This window comes from Trichomonas vaginalis, chromosome III, assembly GCF_026262505.1.
Source record: "Trichomonas vaginalis G3 chromosome III, whole genome shotgun sequence".
Taxonomy (NCBI): domain Eukaryota; phylum Parabasalia; order Trichomonadida; family Trichomonadidae; genus Trichomonas; species Trichomonas vaginalis.
The window spans coordinates 4,221,081-4,241,260 of NC_067205.1; the positions used below are offsets into that span (position 1 = coordinate 4,221,081).

The 20,180-nt window shown below is 32.8% G+C and overlaps 7 protein-coding genes and 2 pseudogenes across 9 annotated transcripts, besides 5 other annotated features; 5 read left to right on the forward strand and 4 right to left on the reverse strand.

Annotated features, from left to right (window-relative positions):
- Nucleotides 1–1,405: 1,405 nt before the first annotated feature.
- Nucleotides 1,406–2,344: a mobile genetic element.
- Nucleotides 2,345–2,916: 572 nt separating this feature from the next.
- Nucleotides 2,917–3,843, forward strand: TVAGG3_0639060 (annotated as a pseudogene). The gene has a single exon. A coding segment is annotated over exon 1 (927 nt).
- Nucleotides 2,917–3,923: a mobile genetic element.
- Nucleotides 3,896–3,923: a terminal%2Cinverted (terminal inverted repeat of Mariner transposon ID:TVAGG3_0639050).
- A 1,851-nt stretch (nt 3,924–5,774) lies between these two features.
- On the forward strand, nt 5,775–6,341 carry TVAGG3_0639080 (glycine-rich protein family; the record flags this gene model as incomplete). Its single annotated transcript, XM_051241165.1, has 1 exon — nt 5,775–6,341. One exon carries the CDS (start codon nt 5,775–5,777, stop codon nt 6,339–6,341), a length of 567 nt encoding a protein of 188 aa, XP_051087752.1.
- Nucleotides 6,342–6,540: 199 nt separating this feature from the next.
- TVAGG3_0639090 (uncharacterized protein) lies at nt 6,541–7,521 on the reverse strand (the record flags this gene model as incomplete). The annotated part of the gene is made up of 1 exon (XM_001307197.1): nt 6,541–7,521. One exon carries the CDS (start codon nt 7,519–7,521, stop codon nt 6,541–6,543), a length of 981 nt encoding a protein of 326 aa, XP_001307198.1.
- A 2,866-nt stretch (nt 7,522–10,387) lies between these two features.
- Nucleotides 10,388–11,182: a mobile genetic element.
- Nucleotides 11,183–12,604: 1,422 nt separating this feature from the next.
- TVAGG3_0639110 (uncharacterized protein) lies at nt 12,605–12,838 on the reverse strand (the record flags this gene model as incomplete). The annotated part of the gene is made up of 1 exon (XM_001307196.1): nt 12,605–12,838. One exon carries the CDS (start codon nt 12,836–12,838, stop codon nt 12,605–12,607), a length of 234 nt encoding a protein of 77 aa, XP_001307197.1.
- Nucleotides 12,839–13,101: 263 nt separating this feature from the next.
- Nucleotides 13,102–13,725, reverse strand: TVAGG3_0639120 (glycine-rich protein family; the record flags this gene model as incomplete). Its single annotated transcript, XM_001307195.1, has 1 exon — nt 13,102–13,725. One exon carries the CDS (start codon nt 13,723–13,725, stop codon nt 13,102–13,104), a length of 624 nt encoding a protein of 207 aa, XP_001307196.1.
- A 131-nt stretch (nt 13,726–13,856) lies between these two features.
- Nucleotides 13,857–20,180: part of a mobile genetic element that runs on past the window's edge.
- TVAGG3_0639140 (uncharacterized protein) lies at nt 13,966–14,949 on the reverse strand (the record flags this gene model as incomplete). The annotated part of the gene is made up of 1 exon (XM_051241166.1): nt 13,966–14,949. The coding sequence occupies one exon, from the start codon at nt 14,947–14,949 to the stop codon at nt 13,966–13,968; it is 984 nt and encodes a 327-aa protein (XP_051087753.1).
- Nucleotides 15,421–18,244, forward strand: TVAGG3_0639150 (annotated as a pseudogene). Its single transcript has one exon. A coding segment is annotated over exon 1 (2,824 nt).
- Nucleotides 18,333–18,686, forward strand: TVAGG3_0639160 (protein of unknown function, DUF4106 family; the record flags this gene model as incomplete). Its single annotated transcript, XM_051241167.1, has 1 exon — nt 18,333–18,686. The coding sequence occupies one exon, from the start codon at nt 18,333–18,335 to the stop codon at nt 18,684–18,686; it is 354 nt and encodes a 117-aa protein (XP_051087754.1).
- On the forward strand, nt 18,719–19,176 carry TVAGG3_0639170 (uncharacterized protein; the record flags this gene model as incomplete). The annotated part of the gene is made up of 1 exon (XM_051241168.1): nt 18,719–19,176. A coding segment is annotated over one exon (458 nt), but the record flags the coding sequence as incomplete, so codon positions are not given.

Below are 20,180 nucleotides of genomic sequence, written 5' to 3' on the forward strand. Positions count from 1 at the left end.
AATATTATTTAAGTGTAAAGATTGTTTAATTAAAATTGCCAAGACATTATATTTATCAAGGGATATATAATCCCTTGAAGTTGAAAATCAAAACATTTTATGTCACTTTTTTGGTATTTTTTTATAAAAATTTATGTTGGCATTTTTTTATTTTCAAGATTTACAAGAATCTAAGAATTCATTCATATTTTAAACTTCACATCCAATTAGGATGCAATTCTAGTCATAAGTGTAATCTTATCTGTGAAAGAAACACAAACAAATTCTATTGTTGGGGCATTTTCTTAGGAGAGGGTAAATTTGAATACCATTCAAAAGTAAAAATTCACAATTTGTTCGATTTGGACATATAATCTATTATTATATATAATGTAATTAAGAAAAAAAATAAAATGACCTGCATATATTAATTATTTAGATTGCAAGATTCAAAAAAGCTATTAAAATTAGAGACTAAATAAATAGCGAATTGATTCATATGGATTTATGTAATTGTGAACATTAAAAGAGTTTATTTATTGATCTAATAAAAAAATATAAAATATTAATGAGAAAATTGAAAGAATAGAGTGTCCCATTCACTCGTGTTGGTCGCAATGTATCATTCTGGGAGACATTGCCTCTGCATGTCTCCCACAATGGCACAATGTTCCTTGGAGAAAGACCTGGAAGGGGGTCCTTTCTCAAGGTCAGGACCCCCCTCTAGTCTTTCTGGTCCTGGAAGGAGCGCTTCTGACTGGTCTGTGCGCTGCTTCCAGGAAGAACATGAGATTGCGCCAATAAGCTCCTATCAACAAATTTTGACTAAAAATATAAAGTATCCTTTTGTGATTTAACGAATAGCTCAATTTTAAAATAGATTTGATTCTAATAATAAATTGAATGAGTTTCGCTTACGTTTAGAATTTAATGATTTATATGATTTTTTCGTTCACAGAAGAGTCATTGATATCCAATATCAAAAAAACAGCAAAGACACACCATAATAAATGATATTGAAGCTAAATATTACATATTTCAACATATCTAAAAAATTATTATAAGATTAGATCTCATGCAATGCCGATCAGTTTCCTAAAGCATAATTACTTATTTATACAGAATCAATTATATAATATTCACATTGCAAATTATATACATTCTCACGAAGCAACATGAAATAGACTGTCCGAATTTGAATTCAAATAGAGATCTACTTCAAAAGGATTTCTTACAATATGTAATCTCGATGTTGATCACTGGAATACAAGGGATGCACGTAATTTACAAATTGTTGCAAAAATAGTAGTGCAACAAAAATTTTATTTTTAGCTTGTCACTTGATATATAACAATTGCAAAAACTCAATCAAAAATAGGATTTGAACAACTTTTTAAAATTGTGAGAAAAATTCTATCGGCACAGAGGCGGCGACAAATTTGCCCAGCCAGTAAAGTATTCAATTTTTTTGCATTTTTTAAAGCTTCTTAACTTAAATCATGGAATGTCTCAAAGACAAAAGTAGCATACAGCATGTAAAGCTAAAGAAAGATAATCATAATTAATACCTTAATTTTTAATATTACGCATTTTTAGGTGCAAAATTTAAAAACATTCTAATACAATAGAGCAGTTTCCAAAAGTAGCATACAGCATGCAAAGCTAAAGAAAGATAATCATAATTAATACCTTTAAAGTTTAAAATCTTGATTTTTTTTAAAATCAAATATTTATAACTTTAATACATACAGCTTAAACCTTATACTTGTTTTCTCTTGTGAGAAAGCAATCTTACAAAGCTAACAATCCTAAAAAATAAAGAATTAAAATTTCATACAATCTTTTTTCGAAACTGTTCTTTTCTTAAGCCGCGAGCGAAGCGAGTGGCTTAGTTTCGTAATTTCATACAATCTTTTTTCGAATCTGCTCTTTTCTTAAGCCACTCGCTTCGCTCGCGGCTTAGTTTCGTAATTTCATACAATCTTTTTTCGAATTTGTTCTTTTCTTAAGCCGCGAGCGAAGCGAGTGGCTTAGTTTCGTAATTTCATACAATCTTTTTTCGAATCTGTTCTTTTCTTAAGCCACTCGCTTCGCTCGCGGCTTAGTTTCGTAATTTCATACAATCTTTTTTCGAATTTGTTCTTTTTGTCTCCCGCGAGCGAAGCGAGTGGCTTTTTATTTTTTTTTAATTTTTTTTTCTTTCTTACTTTTTTTCCCTTACTTACAAATTTGATAGTAACTTACCAAATCTCTCTATCATATAATAATAAATTAATCCATTTTTTGTTTCAAATCTGACACTTTACATTTCTGACATGTAAACCCGTCACTTTTCACTTCACCTCACTGGGCAAGTTTGTGCCCCTTCATTGGCACATTCTATTCAATTTTAAAGTATTTCTTTCATATTCCAATCGATTATTCAATATTTGCCAATCACAAATTTTAGTTCAAAATTCAAAAATCCCTAATTTTAATTTCAGATGAAATCTCGCAAAAATAACATTGTTTTAACCATATAAATATATATTTTATATATTGTATAGTGATTTTTTAATATTTTTATGAGTAAAATCGAGAGTGAGGAAATGTGGACTACAAAAAACGATAGAAATGAATAGTTTACATGGGAATTCAATACTTACAAGTATTCAATGTCAATTTTGTGCTCGAGATTTTGACTCTAGTATAATAATAAAGTAGAAGTTTTAAGAGCAAATACAAAACAACATCTACCAAACACACTTTAATTAGAAAGAATGAATTTAATTTTAATTTTTTCATTGTTTAATATTTATTTTCCAAATTGATGCATTTCTTGATAAACTTTATCACATTGAAGTTTTCTCTAAAACAAAAGGCAATCAAGAATAACTGTTTCTTCGAATTTCTATCCTGAAAAGTGGACTGAGATATCTCTTTGGGCTTTGAAAGATATATGGATGCTCCTAGCTATTCCACTGTAACGTATCATGTTAGGATGTATCACTTCATGAACAAAAGGGCGTCCATCATAAAAATTGACAAAAAATCGCCGGATCAAAGAAAAATCAAAGCAATTCTTCAAGCGCTAGATGAAGACCCAAGAGCATCACTCAGAAGGATAGAGGAGATGACAAAGATACCAAGTACAACAGTCAGTTATTATCTGCACAATTCTTTGAACTACAAACTAGCGTATACACGTTGGGTTCCGCACAACCTTAATTCAGTTCAAAAAAATCTAGAGTCCAATCTTCGAAAGAGCTCCTCTCTATATTGCGTGCGTATCAATCCAAGAAGTTTCGCTTTTTAGTAACAGGGGACGAGTCTTGGTTTCAATATGCAACAGAAGCCAAAATCATGTGGATCCCGAAGGATGAAAATCCGCAAACATTCCCGAAGAAAAAATTGACACACCAATGATGATGTTGTCGGTTTTTTGGGGTGAATGGCATCATCGCAATTGATATTCTTCAAAAACCTAATACGATGAATGCTCAGTATCTAATTGACAATGTTCTTACTCAAATTATCAATTCTGATGAGTTTGAGAAATCCAAACAACAAAAACAAAAGTTTGCAATTCATTTTGATAATTCAAGAGTTCACAAAAGTCATAAGGTAATGAATTACTTGGTGGAAAACAATGTCAAAGTTGTTCCAAACCCAATTTATTCACCTGATATTGCACCCTCTGACTTTTATTTATTCGGCACGCTAAAAAAGAGAGCTGAAGGACGCGAATTCGCGAGTCCAGATGATCTTGAAAATTTTGTAAGAGAGCAATTTGAGCAATTTTCTCATGATGATTTAAAGCGTGTCTTTCAAGCCTGGATCGATCGCTGCGAACGCGTGATTGAATCCAATGGTGATTATATTTAAATAAACTTTATATATATGTAACTTGTTTATTTCTATTCGCAGTATTCAGATTTGTGCTAAACACACCTTTGGACACCCTATATATTATCTATTTTTTGATTATTTGATGACAGAAAAACAAACTTCATGTCCACTAAATGTAACAACTTCTACTATCTGAAACATAATCATCAGATGTTCCACCACCAAAGTATCATGAACAACCTCCTGAAGTTCTGAGGTTGTGTTAATCTCCTTTACAGAATTTACCATTATCAAGGTTGATGCCTCCCCCTGTATATGTTCATCCTTTACCTCTGCTTTGTGCGATGTTATATTCTTTTAATGATCCTACGGTATCTCCTTAATGACCAGAGTCTGAATATATTGCATATAAATATTAAATGAATAATTACATGAAAAAACTCAGATAATGAATATGTTATTTTAGCTAGCTTAAAAGAAGTCGATAATCAAATAATTGTTCAAAAAATTGAACTTTGTTTTTATAGAATCTTTTTCTAGTAATTTTTTTCAATGAAAATAAGTAAGTACTACTTTTTTACTAAAGATATATTGGCTGATGAACCAATAAGAAGAGAAATATCAAGATCGAGTGTGTAATTTTTTTGCTGTTTCAAATATATAATAGGATTTTCTGCATAACAAAATGCAGATGAAAAATGGGAAAGATTGTGAGTAAAATAACTTGTAACATTGTTTGTAAAGTTAACAGTTCCAAAGAAATGTGGGTTGGAAACATCAAAATAACAGCCATCTATTATAATTTCCGAATTAAAATTCAGGAAATAGTCTGTAGGAGTGCATCTTAAAATACTGCAATTCTTAATATGAACAATTGCAGATTATGCACCACAAACATTTCCATAATATACTTCTAAAATATTGCAATTGAAAAGTTGAAATATTTCTGTGCCACTTATATGGTCTAATGTTATGCTTTCTGTATGACATTAGAAAATAAATTGTGTAAAAATCATCACGCATTATATGTTCATATGATACATTAATTGATTTGATTTGGATTTTGCCATTTTGCAAAAAAATGTTTCCGAATCCACTGGCATAACAATCATAAAAACTTTTGGTTAAAGAACTATCATGAATAAAATTTTTAAATTCTGATGTGTTTGTTACATCAATGAAGCAATAAACACCAAAGTCGTCTTGATCATCAACTCTGGAATCATAACTACAAATTCGATCTTGAATAAATTCGCCTTCTTGGCTATATGAAATACAGCCACCATTTTCGGTGTTGCTGCAGTTATTGAAAAGTGTAGTATCAATAAGAAATTTGATTGCAGTGTTGTTTGTTTCGAAAATGAACATAACCTTGTGTATTTACTGAGTCAAAGTTGCATGATGAAACATGATAATTATATTCTCTTGCATCAAGCTTAGTGCTTTGAAACCTAAATTCTTCTTTAGGTAAATTTGATTGGAAATATGAATCCCAATCTTTTCGAATTTTCTTCATTGGATCATTTTTGGTATAAAATTGTTGACCCTACATAATATCAATTAAAATATCTTTGTAAGATACAAGTAAAAAAATTAATGAGGATTAAAATAAGTTTTCCTTATTGAATTTTGATGTTACAATAACACATAGATATGGGAAAAAGTATTATTTCCCATATCAATGTGAATCTCAAATATATTGTCCGCCTTATAAAGTAAGAATTGAAAGAGGTTTATATCGATATGAACTTTGGGGCGCAGGACGAATTGGTGGAGGTGCATATGTGCGAGGAGATCGATATACATTCAAAAGAGAAGAATTTTATATTTTTGTTGGAGGCGTTGCACAATATTTAAATGAATTACATGGCTATGGAGGTAATAACGGTGGTGGCAATAGTACTATTATTGGGATATATAATAATGCCTATAGAAGCATCGGTGGCGATGGAGCTACAGACATTCGATTGAATATCTCTGATTTTAGATCAAGAGTAATTGTCAGCGGTGCTCCAGGAGAAACTCATGAATTGAGTTATATTGGTTATGCAGGAGGATTAATCAGACAAAATGGAATAAGTATTGATGGATCAGATTGCGTCATAGGAGAAGGTGCAAATCAAAGTTCAGGAGGAAAAGGTCAATTCGACGGAGAATTTGGTATTGGAGCTAATTCTACCCCTGGATTCTATACAGATACAGCAGGTGCAGGTGGTTCTGGATGGTATGGAGGCGGATCTGGATATCATTCTGATGATCGGAGCTCAGGAGGTGGTAGAAGCTCATATATTTCGGGTTTCGAAGGTTGTGAAAATATTTCATATGATTGGAGATTTGAAAATACAATCATGTTTAATGGAAGTCAACAATTTATGGAACCTGATGGCAATATTAGCACATTTGGCCCTAAAGGCAGTGGTTTTTGCATCATCACTTGTATTGAAGCCTTTATTTCTTGTGAGCATCTATGTTTCTATCAAAATAACATTCTTATACTATTTATTTATGTTTTTGTATTATTAATGCCATCTTAAAATTCTAGATAAAAATAAACATCTTATTTTCTTCTTTCGAATGAGTCCCAGACTTACAAATAAATTGAAAGCTTTCATTACATTTGTGATATCATCGAAACTATATTCCATCTACCATTGATGGGATTTCAACTTTTAATATTGGATATTTCCTCATGAGTCTCAAAAATAATCTTTTATGGCAATCATTAAAACCGGATCAACTAACCCAAAGATAAAAAAAATCTAATGATTCATCAAGAATTGCAAAAAATGGAATTGTTCTCTCTTCAAAATTATTTTCAATTTTATTTTTTGCTTCACAAAGTCCTGTAGAAAGATGTGATAATTTGTTGTATGAATGGTTTGTTGAATTTATTATTGTTACACTTGATGTTTGTCCATTATAATCACTATTAATGATTGTAGCTGAACTTGAACCAGATAAATCAAATGTTTCTGTACAATTATTATTTTTGATTGAACATGATTCAAAGGTAACTGTTGCTTTAAATAACCAAAAACATTTACTAGCATTGTTTCTCATGATATTACATAAATAAAATTGATGTGGACCATTAGAAACAAAACAAAAGCATTCATAGTATGCTTTGTTATCAATGAAAGATGATTGACTGATGTTGTATTTCTGGTTTGAATAAATTTCAAGTGAAACATCTTTATTACATTTGTTATTTGTTATGTTATTTCGTGAATAACTAAGATTTCCGTAATATAAAAAATTAATCGACTGTCCTGTATATATTTCTCCACAATCAAAGACTGTTGAATCTTCAAAAATATTTTTGTTGTTTGTATTTGCTATAAATGAACATAAAAATACTCCATCATTATCATCATATCCTGTTTGTATAGATTTTGTGGCACATGTTTGATAGATAACACAACTTCCATATCTATAATAAACTGTTTGAGATGGAGTTTTTGTGCCATTGAATTCAGAAATAGAAATAAGAAGTTTTGTTTTATCATTGATGTCTATATAGACAACAACTCCTTGAATTTCATTGAATAAACATGTTGTAATATAATAATTTCCTTGTTTTGATCGACTAAATATTTCATTTTCGGTGTGTTTTTCAGTGATAACTGAATTTTCATAAAAATGTGTCCAAGTATCAAGACTTGGACCTGAATCGAAGAACTGTCTTAATAAATGTTTCATTTTCATACATTCCATAAAAATATTTGAATGAATTACTTCTAAAATTTCGTTTAGCACACAAAGAATAGTTTTTATTTAATATGGACATAATATTATTTAAGTGTAAAGATTGTTTAATTAAAATTGCCAAGACATTATATTTATCAAGGGATATATAATCCCGTGAAGTTGAAAATCAAAACATTTTATGTCACTTTTTTGGTATTTTTTATAAAAATTTATGTTGGCATTTTTTTATTTTCAAGATTTACAAAAATTTAAGAATTTATTCATATTTTAAACTTCACATCCAATTAGGATACAATTCTAGTCATAAGTGTAATCTTATCTGTGAAATAAACTCAAACAAATTCTAATAATAGAGTAGAAGTTTTAAATACAAATACAAAACAACATCTACCAAACACACTTTAACTAGTAAGAATGAGTTTAATCTTAATTTTTCATTGTTTAATTGTGTTTTCGAAATTGATGCATTTCTTGTCAGAGATTCGTTTATTTTGATGATCTGTTAATAAGGCTGAAATTGAATGTCTGCTTCTATTTCTCCCAAATACCTTCAGATTTGACGTATCATAAATTTGATTCACCAGAGCACAAAGTTCTTTTATTCTCTAATTATCTCCAAAAATTAATGAGATTAAATGAAAAATCACAAAAAAGATGTAGGGGAATATAATTAGTATTTATATAACAGAATAAAAATATATAAAAATGCATGTTCAATATTAAAGTGGTATTTCATGGCACATGATTTTTCGGAGGGAATTTCAATCCAAAGATTAACGTTATAAACCAAACACAATACGGGTCCTGGAATTCTTGGTTTATAATAGTTACTTGTAACACCAATAGCAAAAGCCCAACTATTTAACGATGCTCCTGGAGTTCCATCTATCAAAGTATTTTTTGTATCAGCAGAAAGTGATAATCCATGAAAATTCTTCCAATTATCTCCAGACTCATATTTATGAGTATCAGTGCTAGAATTAGCAGTGATATAGTTTGGTTGGGTAAAGATTCGATATGAGTAAATGTCTGGATATTCAAGAAAAAAACGATATTTTCTGTGGCGGAGATATGATTGTCGATATAATTCTTCATTATCAATGATGCTATATCGTTGTTCTTCTAAGCAATGTTTCCTTGTTTCTTCTGTGAAATAAGTTTCTCCAATTGAATCGTGATGAAAGATTAATAACCAATTTCTTCCGAAAGCCTTTCTTACATTTAACCTTGATGTACTGAAATAGTGAAGAAATGATTCATTATTCTGATCATAATATTGTTTTGAAATTTAAAAATTAAATTATGTGAACTACGATTATTTTTGATTCAAATGTAAATTTACATTAGAAGCAAAAATAATCATTGTTCACATAATCCAAATTTTATGAAATTTTCGGGCGCCTAAGCGCCCGTAAAACTTCACAAAATTTTAAATTTTCTAAAAGTGACAAACATATAAAGGTTAGCAAATTAAAAATTAGATCTAAAACAATCATTCGAGAGGTCTATTATTTACTTAATCCTTAATATTTAAGAATGATTTTATGTTTATGAGATCTATTGAAATGTATTAATATATGGGAAAAAAACCACTAATAACTATTGTTATCTAAAACGGAAAAGAACTAAATTTCATTAGAAAGATCATTTTTATTTTGAAAGAAAAAGCATGAACGACAAATATTTAAGTATAGAATAGACATTATTATTGATGATGCATGAATAAATGGAAATGTATAATGTGGTGATAACAATACAACCGTTGCCTTTGTGGCCAGTCTCTGAAATGCCTTCGGGTGAAAGAAATTCTTCGTTGCCGTTTCGAACAACAACACTTGTGAACTTGAGTCCACTTGAATGGACTGATGAAGAAGACATTCTATAGTTTGTTTCAGAGACAGAACTATCATCGATAGAAAGAAATCCTTCATAGCCTGATACATACGAAGAACCTCCTGCACCACTCGCTACTATACCTGTTCCATCTATTCCTGCACCACCTCCAAAATACCCACAACCTCCGCCATTTCCAAAATGAGAGATTGGATCACTATCACCTCCTTTTTCAAAATATCCATTACTCCCTTTTGTAATTGAATTATCATATCTGGTTCTGTTTGCTCCATAACCACCTTGTGAAATAATAGCGCCAGTAGGTGGATTTGGTAATGAAGAAATATCATAATATTTATGTGTATAAACAAGTTGACCTTTACATCCTTCAAAAATGCCTCCATACCCACCGTTTCCGATGTTGTCACTATAGTAGGTGGAGCTGCCTCCGCCTGAACTTACGATAATACGACTCTTCAATGATTCAAAGTTAGTACCGTTGGAAAGACGGATATCGGTGCAACTACCACCGTTCCCACCGTTCTCTGAATTTTTACCGCCACCATTGAATGGAAGGCCATCGACACTTCTGGATGAACCTGCAGGACCTACAAATAAATAAAGTGTTTGGAATGTTTTGAATGAGATAATACCACTAACATATGAACCACGACCTCCAATAGAATTACCAACGTCGGCACCACTTGAACCCCAAAGTTCAAACTTGTAAGCACCTGGGTGGATGAATACTTCGTATGGATAACAGTGAACAATATCATCACCGCATGGGTAATCATATACGCGACGTTTATATTCATATGAAATCCCAATTTAAAGAATTAACATAAAATAATAAAAAAGGTTAAATTTTATGAAAAATGACAAATACTCTTATTTTTAACTCTAGCACATAAATTCCTGGTTTGTAATAAATACTTACTTTATCAAAATCTCATCAATTAAAGTATTCAAATACAACAAACTATACCTCAGATTAATCAGATTAATTTTAATCACATCTAATTTACCCTCTATTTCCGAGTAGGGGTAATTTTAGCTAAAAGTGACATGACTGTAAAAAGTGACACACCATGAAGGGTGTGATTACCGATCGGTAATTTCGACAGTTTAGAATTTAAAATTTTTTATGGAACTGTTGCGAGTTTCATAAAGAATTTAAGGAATATAAGCAAAGATTTGAATCAAAATCTTAGACCTAAGCCGATCGATTCGCTCGCGGCTTCCGCGAATTACAGATCAGCAAAGATTTGAATCAAAATCTTCGAACTAAGCCGATCGCTTCGCTCGCGGCTTTCTTTATTATTTTAAATTTGCATATTTCCATCAAAAGTTCATAAGGTAAAAAATTTCGTTTATTTTTACTAAGAAAAAAAGGTTTTTGATAATAAATTTATTTTATTTCGAAAAAGTAGCAATAATCGTAAAAGGGTATTGATAGGCTTGCTAAAGTAACTAATTTTAGCTGTCAAATACTTTTGTATTTTGAAGTAAATTAGTATAAATTTGTTTTTACTTTTATTTCGAAAAAGTAGCAATAATCGTAAAAGGGTATTGATAGGCTTGCTAAAGTAACTAATTTTAGCTGTCAAATACTTTTGTATTTTGAAGTAAATTAGTATAAATTTGATATTATTTTAACTCCCTTTGAAAACCTCAATTTTCCATACAGAGGGAACGGGAATAGCATCCAATATTCCCTGAGAATGGTTGCGCATTCTCAGTTCCCTCTATATTTCGAACGAAGCTCTCATCGGTCTTTTTTTAATACTAAACTTTTTTTTCCTGTCACTTTTAGCTAAAATTTGGGTTTGCCCTCTATTTCCAGGAATTACCGTATAAAGTTATTTTTTGCATCAAAAAAATTCAATTTTAGCATGATTGAAGTATTATTTTTAAAAAATAACAATAAAATATTAATTTATACAACAGTGTTATATATCCTTTACATTTTTGTAGCAAATGGAGAGGGTAACGGCGTCGAAATTGCATAATTTCAAATCTCCTTATCTCAACGAATACAAGAGGGATGGGACTGAAATTAGGCTATTTTAATAGGTATGAGGTATCAAACATTTTCACTGATGAAAAATTGAAAAAGCTGATTTCAGCTTTCTAATCATACCTTATATATGAGGTATCATATCAAAATACTGATATATTATTACTTATGGGGCCACCTGAATGTTCTCACAATTTGTTTGTATAGATATAAAAATAATTATATTAAATTTAAAATAAGTCTTTTATTCCTAAAATGAATACTTTTTGACATTTTTAGAACTTTTATATGATGAAGTGAATAATCCCAATTGTAGAAATGATAAGGATAAGAAATTGATTACTAAAACAATAGTATTTCAAAGTGTTATGATGTTTAATGTATTTACATAGATATGGATAAACGAAAAATATATTTTAATCCGAATAAATTGAAAAATCTATTTCAATCTTTTGCAAGGAAAAGGCTAATGCACATGTATTTACTAAAAGAATGGAGTATTAATGATATAATCAACAAATCCTGCATTTATTTTGATAAATATTCATTTTTAAAAATTTTGACGAGTTCGAGGTCTTGTTTCGGTTCGAATTCGTGAAAAATAAATATTTTCAAAATTTGATAAATGATATAGTATCATCATCCAAATAGAATGCATCTATTATACTTTTTATTGATTTATTTCTATTTTATTGGGATAATCAGATTTTCCTTTGAGTGTGAATGATATACTTTTGTCACAGCACTAAATCATATAAAATGTGCTGAATTTGTTTCCGCTGTTTATTTTCAATCTAATCTATTCTAATAGTAGTTTTCATGCGTTTGAAGTTTCAACAAAAAACTCTATGAATACTCAAAATAATTGATTTTTATATCATTAAATAGTATTTTTAGTGGAGAACAAAGCATATTTTAACGTCAGCCAGGAATTACCGTTTTACCAAAATTTTTGTTTTTGAGCAAAAATTTTATCATAAAAACACTCTTTATATATTATAAAAATTTCAACTTGCAATCAAATCATATTAAATCTCACGTCTCATATTTCCATACAAAGTACAAAATCATAAAATTCAACATCTTTTCTATCATATCCTCTTTTAAAATGCTTCGAAAATGTCTATATATGTCGAGATATAGAAGCTTTTTTAGAATGTGAGAAAAAAGTGACGGTAATTCCTGAAAATAGAGGGTAATCCATGAAAATTTTTATTCTCAGAAAAAATGGAGAAATTATTCAGAATACATTAATATAAATACTGCAAAATAAGAATATTGGATATTTCGACAATATTGCATCATTTTGCATGTTGGAATGATAATGGAAAGATTGGTAATACGAAACATGCCGTTGCCGACCCAAATACCCGCAGAGTGAATAACCGATGTAAGAACATATTCGCTTGAAAGACTGAAGTTGTAATGACCAACAACTTCGTTTTCGTAGAAGCTGTCACGAACTGACATTTCATCTGGGATTATTGCACCCTCTGTGAGTGCAAAACTAGTACCTCCACCGGCACCGGAATTCCCTTGATGCGAAGCAAAGACTCCATACCATCCACTGCCTGCACCTGCTCTATCATTTGCGCCTGATGAGGATTGAACTCCATTAGGAGAGTAGCTTCCTGTACCAGATGCTGATTCACCACTTCCATACGTGAAGAAATTAGATGAATTTGCAATGAAGCTATCATTATAATCTCCGTTATACCACCATCCTTGTCCAATCAAATTACCGCCACAACCACCGCTTCCATCATCTCCTTTCTATAAAAACCGCCAGCGTTATCAGTTCCTGATCCAGCACCTGCGACAAGGATTGAATGGAAAATGTCATCTTCATTAATCATTAATGCAGTACGGCTACCACCGCTCGCTGATCCAGGTGCATTTAAGGAGTAATATCTAATGGCAAAACCGCCACCGCCGTAACCGCCAGGAATCATATTTTCTTTCAAATATGGATCTTCAACTACAGAAGTTGGAGTGACATATTGTCCATGTCCTCCAATCATGATGTAGGCACAAGTGGTGTTAGTCAAAGAAAGGATACCTGAAACATATCCACCTGATCCACCCATGCTAGCATATTTACGGCATTTGGCATTTCCTTTGAATTGAAGGACAATGTCTTCTGAGCATTTGTTGTTGTTAGATGGATCTTGAAATGCACTAATGTGGTCATCAGAATAACCACCACTGGCACCATAACTCTCAACTTTGTATCGACCAGCTGGGATATCAACAACGTAGTCTGTGCACTCTGATGGATCTTCACATGGATAATAGAACTCATATGTGTTTTTAGAAACCTTAATATTAAGATTTCCAATACTTTTTGTTAACAACATTAATTTGCATTTAGATTTAAATTATCAATATTTAATATAAAATATAAAATATTACTGGCATCGCTCAATCAATCAATTTTTTAATGAATATTCGATAAAAATTATGCCAATTCGACTTTACAATCTGATTGAAAAAAAAAAAAAAAAAAAAAAAAAAAAAGGTAGTGGGGCTTCCAGGCACTTCGTGCCTTCTAGCCCTGAAGATGTTTAGTATAATTGAAGTTTTTATTCGGAAAATTGTTAGTCTTCGGGTGTGAATTCGGAGGACTCTTCTTGGATTGAGTCTTGTGGTTCATCTTCTTGAGTAGAGTCTTCTTCTTCAACATCAAAGTCATCTGGTGTATCGAACTGAATGTATGAAAGCCAAATGTTGTATGTGTTTTCCAATTGGCTTTCAAACTTGAGATACATTCCATGCATGAGTGTTATTTCAGTTTCAACGTAGAGTTGCTGACGTGGCTTGAAGACATGCATGAGAATTGGTCCTCCAAATTCGTCCTTGAAAAATTTGCAGTAGCAAACATAAACTGAGATAGAGTCTCCTTCTTCAATGTCTTCTGCTTGGTTAACGAAATGAATAGCAATTTTGCGTACTTGAATTGTGTTGTTGTCTGAGTAAAATAATGGTTTGAACTTGGGGTTGAGTGAGCTAAGACATTGCCATTTTGCTGTTTCTTGTCCGTACTCACGTTCTTCTTCGTCATCCTGATATCCATAACTCTTTAATTTGAATTCGACCCAAAACTGTTCGACTTTTTTTGCAGCTTTGGGTGGAAGACTTTCAATAAGCTGACATATAGTTCTGTCAACCATTATCTTTGTTATTGTTGGAAAATAGTTGACAATTGTGTCACCTAATTCGAATGGGTCAGGTGTTTCTTTTTGTAGTTTGGTAAAGTCTGCAAGAACTTTGTTGAGTTGTTCACAATATTCTTTGTTAAAAGTTGCAGGAACTCTTTCTTCTGGCTTTGAATTGAAGTATTCTTCAGACAATCTGAGTAGTATTTTGCGTAGTTCAGCGTTGCTGTGGTTCTTTGTAATACGGAGCTCGTTTGGTATTGTTTTTGGTAGTGAAAGTGGCTTTGGATTGAGCGAATTGTCTGTTCTGCTTGGAGAATGTGTAGATGCTGCAGTTTGATATTGAGGCTCTAAACCTGTGGGTGCTGAAAGTTTGCAAGCAATTTCTTCAGGTGAATTTGGAGCGAACACGCTAGCGAATGCCATTAGACAAAAATAAACTGTTTTTTTCGGACTACTCATAGAAAAGTTTAAAATAAACCGTTTTCGTCAACGGTAACCCCCTCTATTTTTTTATTTTATTGAAAAGTCTCCGTTGGCAAACCGTTCCATCTCAAATATTGAATGAACTATAAACGTTTTTTGTTTTCTATACATACTTTTTTGTCCAACGGTAAAACTTTTTACACAACGGTTTTTGAGAGTCGTCGCCGTTGACTTTTTTGTAGAGCACTCAAAATAGTATAACTTTGTCCGGACAAGTAAGGGTCTATCTTCGCTACAGGAAAAGTTACAGGCGTTCCAAGGAAGTATACTTTGAGAAGCCTTTCCCCTTTTAAAACAAGATAGGACCGTTATTTTACAAAACTGACAACACTTTGACCGAGTAGTTTTTTGTGCTGAACAAAAAGTGTCATATAAACATCTGTCGAAAACCGCTTTTTAACTTCACTTAAAATGCCACGTAAGCTACGTAAGAATATACGTAAGAGGAAGAGAGCATTGAAACATCCAATAGTAAGACTGACACCACAACAACAGTTGCAACAACAAATGCTGAATGACCCCACTATGTTGCAACAAATGTCAAGCAATCCTATGCTTTTAAACCGAGTTGTTGGTGCACAGAGTGGAGGTTTAAGAGCGGCACTTTTAGCGAAAATGGCAGGCTATGGTGGAGCTGCAGACGGAACAGCTTATAACCCTCAAAGTCAAATGAATTTGAGTTCACTCAAAAATCAAATAACAGATGTCAAAAAGTCAAACATAGACATACAGAAACAAATAAGTGAAAACGAAAAGAAACTAGAATATGACAGACACACAAAGAAACTCAATGAGTTAAACGTAGAGAAAAAGAAGAAAGAAGAACAACTGAAAGAACTAAGTACAGAGGAATATGCGAAAAAAGTGTCAGAAAAAGCAGCAGAAGTAGCAAAAATGGAACAAGATGTCATAAATTTGAAAAACCATACTACTCAATATAAAATACTGAAAGATGAAGAGATAAAACAAAAAGCCCTGAAGACATATATGGATAGCGATGAGTATAAAAAAGAAGTTGAAGCAAATGTAAAGGCAGAAAAACTTTTACAGTTGCAAAACCAAACCGTACAGTATGAAAACTTAGCACAAGAAAGTAAAAATAACGACGCGGCTATGCAAAAGGCAATGAAAAGCGCAGAATATATAAAAGCTAACAATGACTGGTTAGATGCCCAAGCCAACGCTAAAGCAGCCCAACTCATAGGGTCAATAAGGACAAAAATACAAGCGGATGAAGATAGTTCAAATGAAGCTTTAACGAATGCTGACTTTAAGAACGCCTTCGAAGCTCTTCATAGTAAGGTGAAACAAGTGAACGACTTCTCATCTGGAAAGAAACTGAAGTCTGAAGGTTTCGACAAAGAGTTAAGAGAAGTAGCACAAAATATGACGAAAATAACAGATGCAGCAACGAGACAGGCAGTTCAAAGTGCCTATGACGCCGTTAGAGCAACTGTTGTGGAAAGTCAAGAAAAAGAGTTACAACAGACCAAAACAGACCTAGTAAATGCTTTCTTAAGAACGAAAAGTCAGGTAGGACATTACGCTGCAGATGGAACATATGTGCCAGCTGGTGGAACTTATATACCAGCTGTTGGAATTTATATACCACCAAACCCTCCAAGAGAAGCACCTGCACCAGGACTACCTAAAACATTTACATCGTCACATGGACACAGACATAGGCATGCACCAAAACCAACACAACAACCAACACAACAACCAACACAACAACCAACAGTTCAAAACCCTGCACAACAACAACCACAACCAACAGTTCAAAACCCTGCACAACAACAACCACAACCAACAGTTCAAAACCCTGCACAACAACAACAACCACAAACAGAGCAAGGACATAAAAGAAGTAGAGAACAAGGAAACCAAGAATTCTTAAAAAGGCTTAAGGAAGACTATGGTTTCCCAGATACGTTAGACTTTAGTGACAGATATAAAGAAGCTATTAGAAAGTTCAAGGATGGAAATACTGACCCGAACCTATTTAGCTTTATGGCTCAGCACCAAATGGATATAATTTCAAACCTGGAAAATACAAGCTCGCTAAGGGATATGATTTAATAGCATATCATCCAAATGACATGATGAATTTACTCCGAGATATTTGATGTCAGAGCTAAATGACAATTCAACTTTCGTCATGAAACGCGTAAAAAATAGAGACGGAACGAAAGAAGAAAAGGTTATTGAGTCCGATGACTTAGAAAGGGAAATTGTTAAAAACGGTCTCGGAATATATGAAATGCCAGCAGATGAGGTACAAGAAACTCCACAGGAAGAAGTTCAGATACAACCAGACATGGAAGAAATAGTTCAGCAACAACAGCTAGAAGAGCCTGAAGGAAACGAACAAGTCCTTCCTTTGGAAACTAACTTCACAGAACTAGATGAAGATTTGGAACAGCCGAAAAATCTTGACCCTCAACAAGAGTATGCGGAGAATATGGAATATTTCCAAGAGTCTAAAAAATTCGGCTGACATAGTAGAAGAATATCGAAAAATGTTTGCCGACATACAAAAGACTCCAACACCAGATGAAAATATTCAGCATAGAATGGAAGAACTGAAAAAAAATGTACACAAATACAACAACCCTTTTTACTTACGAGCATTTAACGTTCAATCTTCGGATGAACTCGGTGAAATAAAAGGTTAAATTTCAAGAAAACATATAGAAATGAAACATTGTTTAAAGTTCATTCAGAACCTAACCAAGATGGAAACAAACCTACTTTTGTTTCTGCAGACGATGGAACTACAATGAGATGGGGTCATAAAGCTAACCCGGATAGGTGGTTCATAAACTTACAACCACAATTCCAAGAAGTTGTAGACGCAATGGAAGTCAATGGTGAACCAGATATAGCTGGTATTTTAGCGCGGCTTTAATGCCATTGAAAGATATGAAAATGCAGATATTTTGGACCAGTATGAAATGAACATGGCTGATGGAAATATAACACCTGACGTTCTAGAACATTTATCTCAAAGAACTACACAGAACCATAGAGATGGTATATTTGGTGAAGAGTTTAGAAAGAAAGTTAGGGAGAGAGAAGGAAGAGAACCTATTGTACATGACCTTGCAAACGAAAGTTTACAAAATGTCATAAAAACTTACTTTGCAGACAATGAACCGAGAAGGGATGAATATTTAAGAAAACTCAAATGGACAGTACCAAATGAAATGTTAGTATTGAAAAACATGTTCCTTGACAAAATAAAACCAACTACAGAAATAAACGACGCAAGACTGAAAGATTGGGTAGAAGCTTTCCCATTCACAAAAGATATAGTTGGTAACATGGAAAGAAAACCAGAATGGCTACAAAAACATATATTTGGAAACGAGCTTATTCCATATGGACAGGCACTGTTTGAAGAGCTTGAACCGGAAACTCAGGAAAGAGTCATGCAAACAATACGCGAAGACTCAAATACAGACTATGACAAACTCTTTCTAGGATATAGGTTACCTGAGATGGGCGACCAGAGCCAAAAGGCAAAAAGGACATGGGAAATTTGCAACATACTAGATGAACATAATGCAAAGATGCAACAACTTCAAGCAGAGGGCAATGAAGGAAAAAGAAGAGTTAAAAACTCAGTCAGGAAGAAAGTAAAGCTTGGTCCACGTGGGTTCTATTATGACATATAAATCCAACTATTCTATATTTTTACTCATATGAAATGTACGCCGCTCAGAATATAACGCCAACAGTTTTGGATGCTATGAATGGAAATGTTTCCGAATGGTATAACGAATGCGACAATGCCATTAGAAGGTCAGAAATAGTTCCTGGAACTTACGAATATACAACTGCTGTTTCTTATGGAAACGTAGGTGAGTTTGGAGAAGGTTCTTCAACAACAGTAGATATTGCTTGCGACAGGTTTCATATAATTTCTATTGACAACTCTTTCTTATACGTGGAACAAGACATTGAAATAAAACCTTCTGCCAAGTTGTCTGACAAGAAAGGTTGCAATGGAATTTTCTATGTCGGATACCAATATGCTCCAGAAGTTTTCATGGGATATAAGATATATTCTAACTCTGACTTAGTTCAAACAGTAACATGGGCAAACTATGAATGGTTCGCTTTGAGAAACTCAGTACAACCACAAGCTAGAGAACAAACAGACCAGTATGCAACTATTGAGAAAATAAGAAGACTTGACCCTAACGTTCCAGGAGTTTATGTTAACCTTTCTGGACAAACTGCAGCAGCAGTAACCAAAGTAAAATGAAACTTAGAGTTCCTTTGTCATCTTTCCTCATCTTCAGGTTTTTAAGATACTTGCCAAACTGGGCAGGAAAAATTTCTATCGAACTTACTCCAAGCAAAAATAACTTAGTCATTGCACCAACACAAGACCCATTCACTCTTACAGAAGTAGGGAGCAAATAAACGTCATTCGCCGACTTTTGCAAAAACAAAGTTGACTTAGACTTTGGTTTCTCAAACCTCAACACTGAAGTAAACTATTATTTCAATGCTGCTGGAATGCTTGGGACCCAGTTAAGTTCACATGCGAAAAATTTGAATGCAAGAGAATAGAAAGCAGACTTGCAGTCTATATGTTGGACCCAGATATTTCAAATGCTTTAGCTGCCAAATATATTGCAGTTCCACTTATGTTCCCTATACACCAAATATCTGTCAAAGACTTTGCAGGTGAAGTTGGAAACCAAAGTGCTGACCCAGGTGCAAGAACAGATATTGCTTTAACAACTGCAATGAAACATGCAGATACTATGTTTGTACTGTTCAGACGAACTATAAATGACTATTCTTGCTTCTACAACCCTGGTATTAAATACCATATAAACATAGATGGCAAATACTATCCAAGAGAAGAATATTCTACAGTTGAGGATATGAGGTCATACAACTTGACATTAGATGCTATGAACTTTAACAACAACTTCACAACAACCATTAACCCTGAAATGCAAAGTTCTATTATGCCATATGTGAAAGTATGGACTCATACAGGAGGTCAAAAACTCAATATACAAATGGAGACCGTTCAAACTTTTGGCTTGGCATTCCATTTGCTGACTCAGAAGACTTTATGGGTGGTATTTCAACTGTTGGTACAGTTCAAATACAATATACTGGTGACAGAGACGGTCCAGATGAATTGA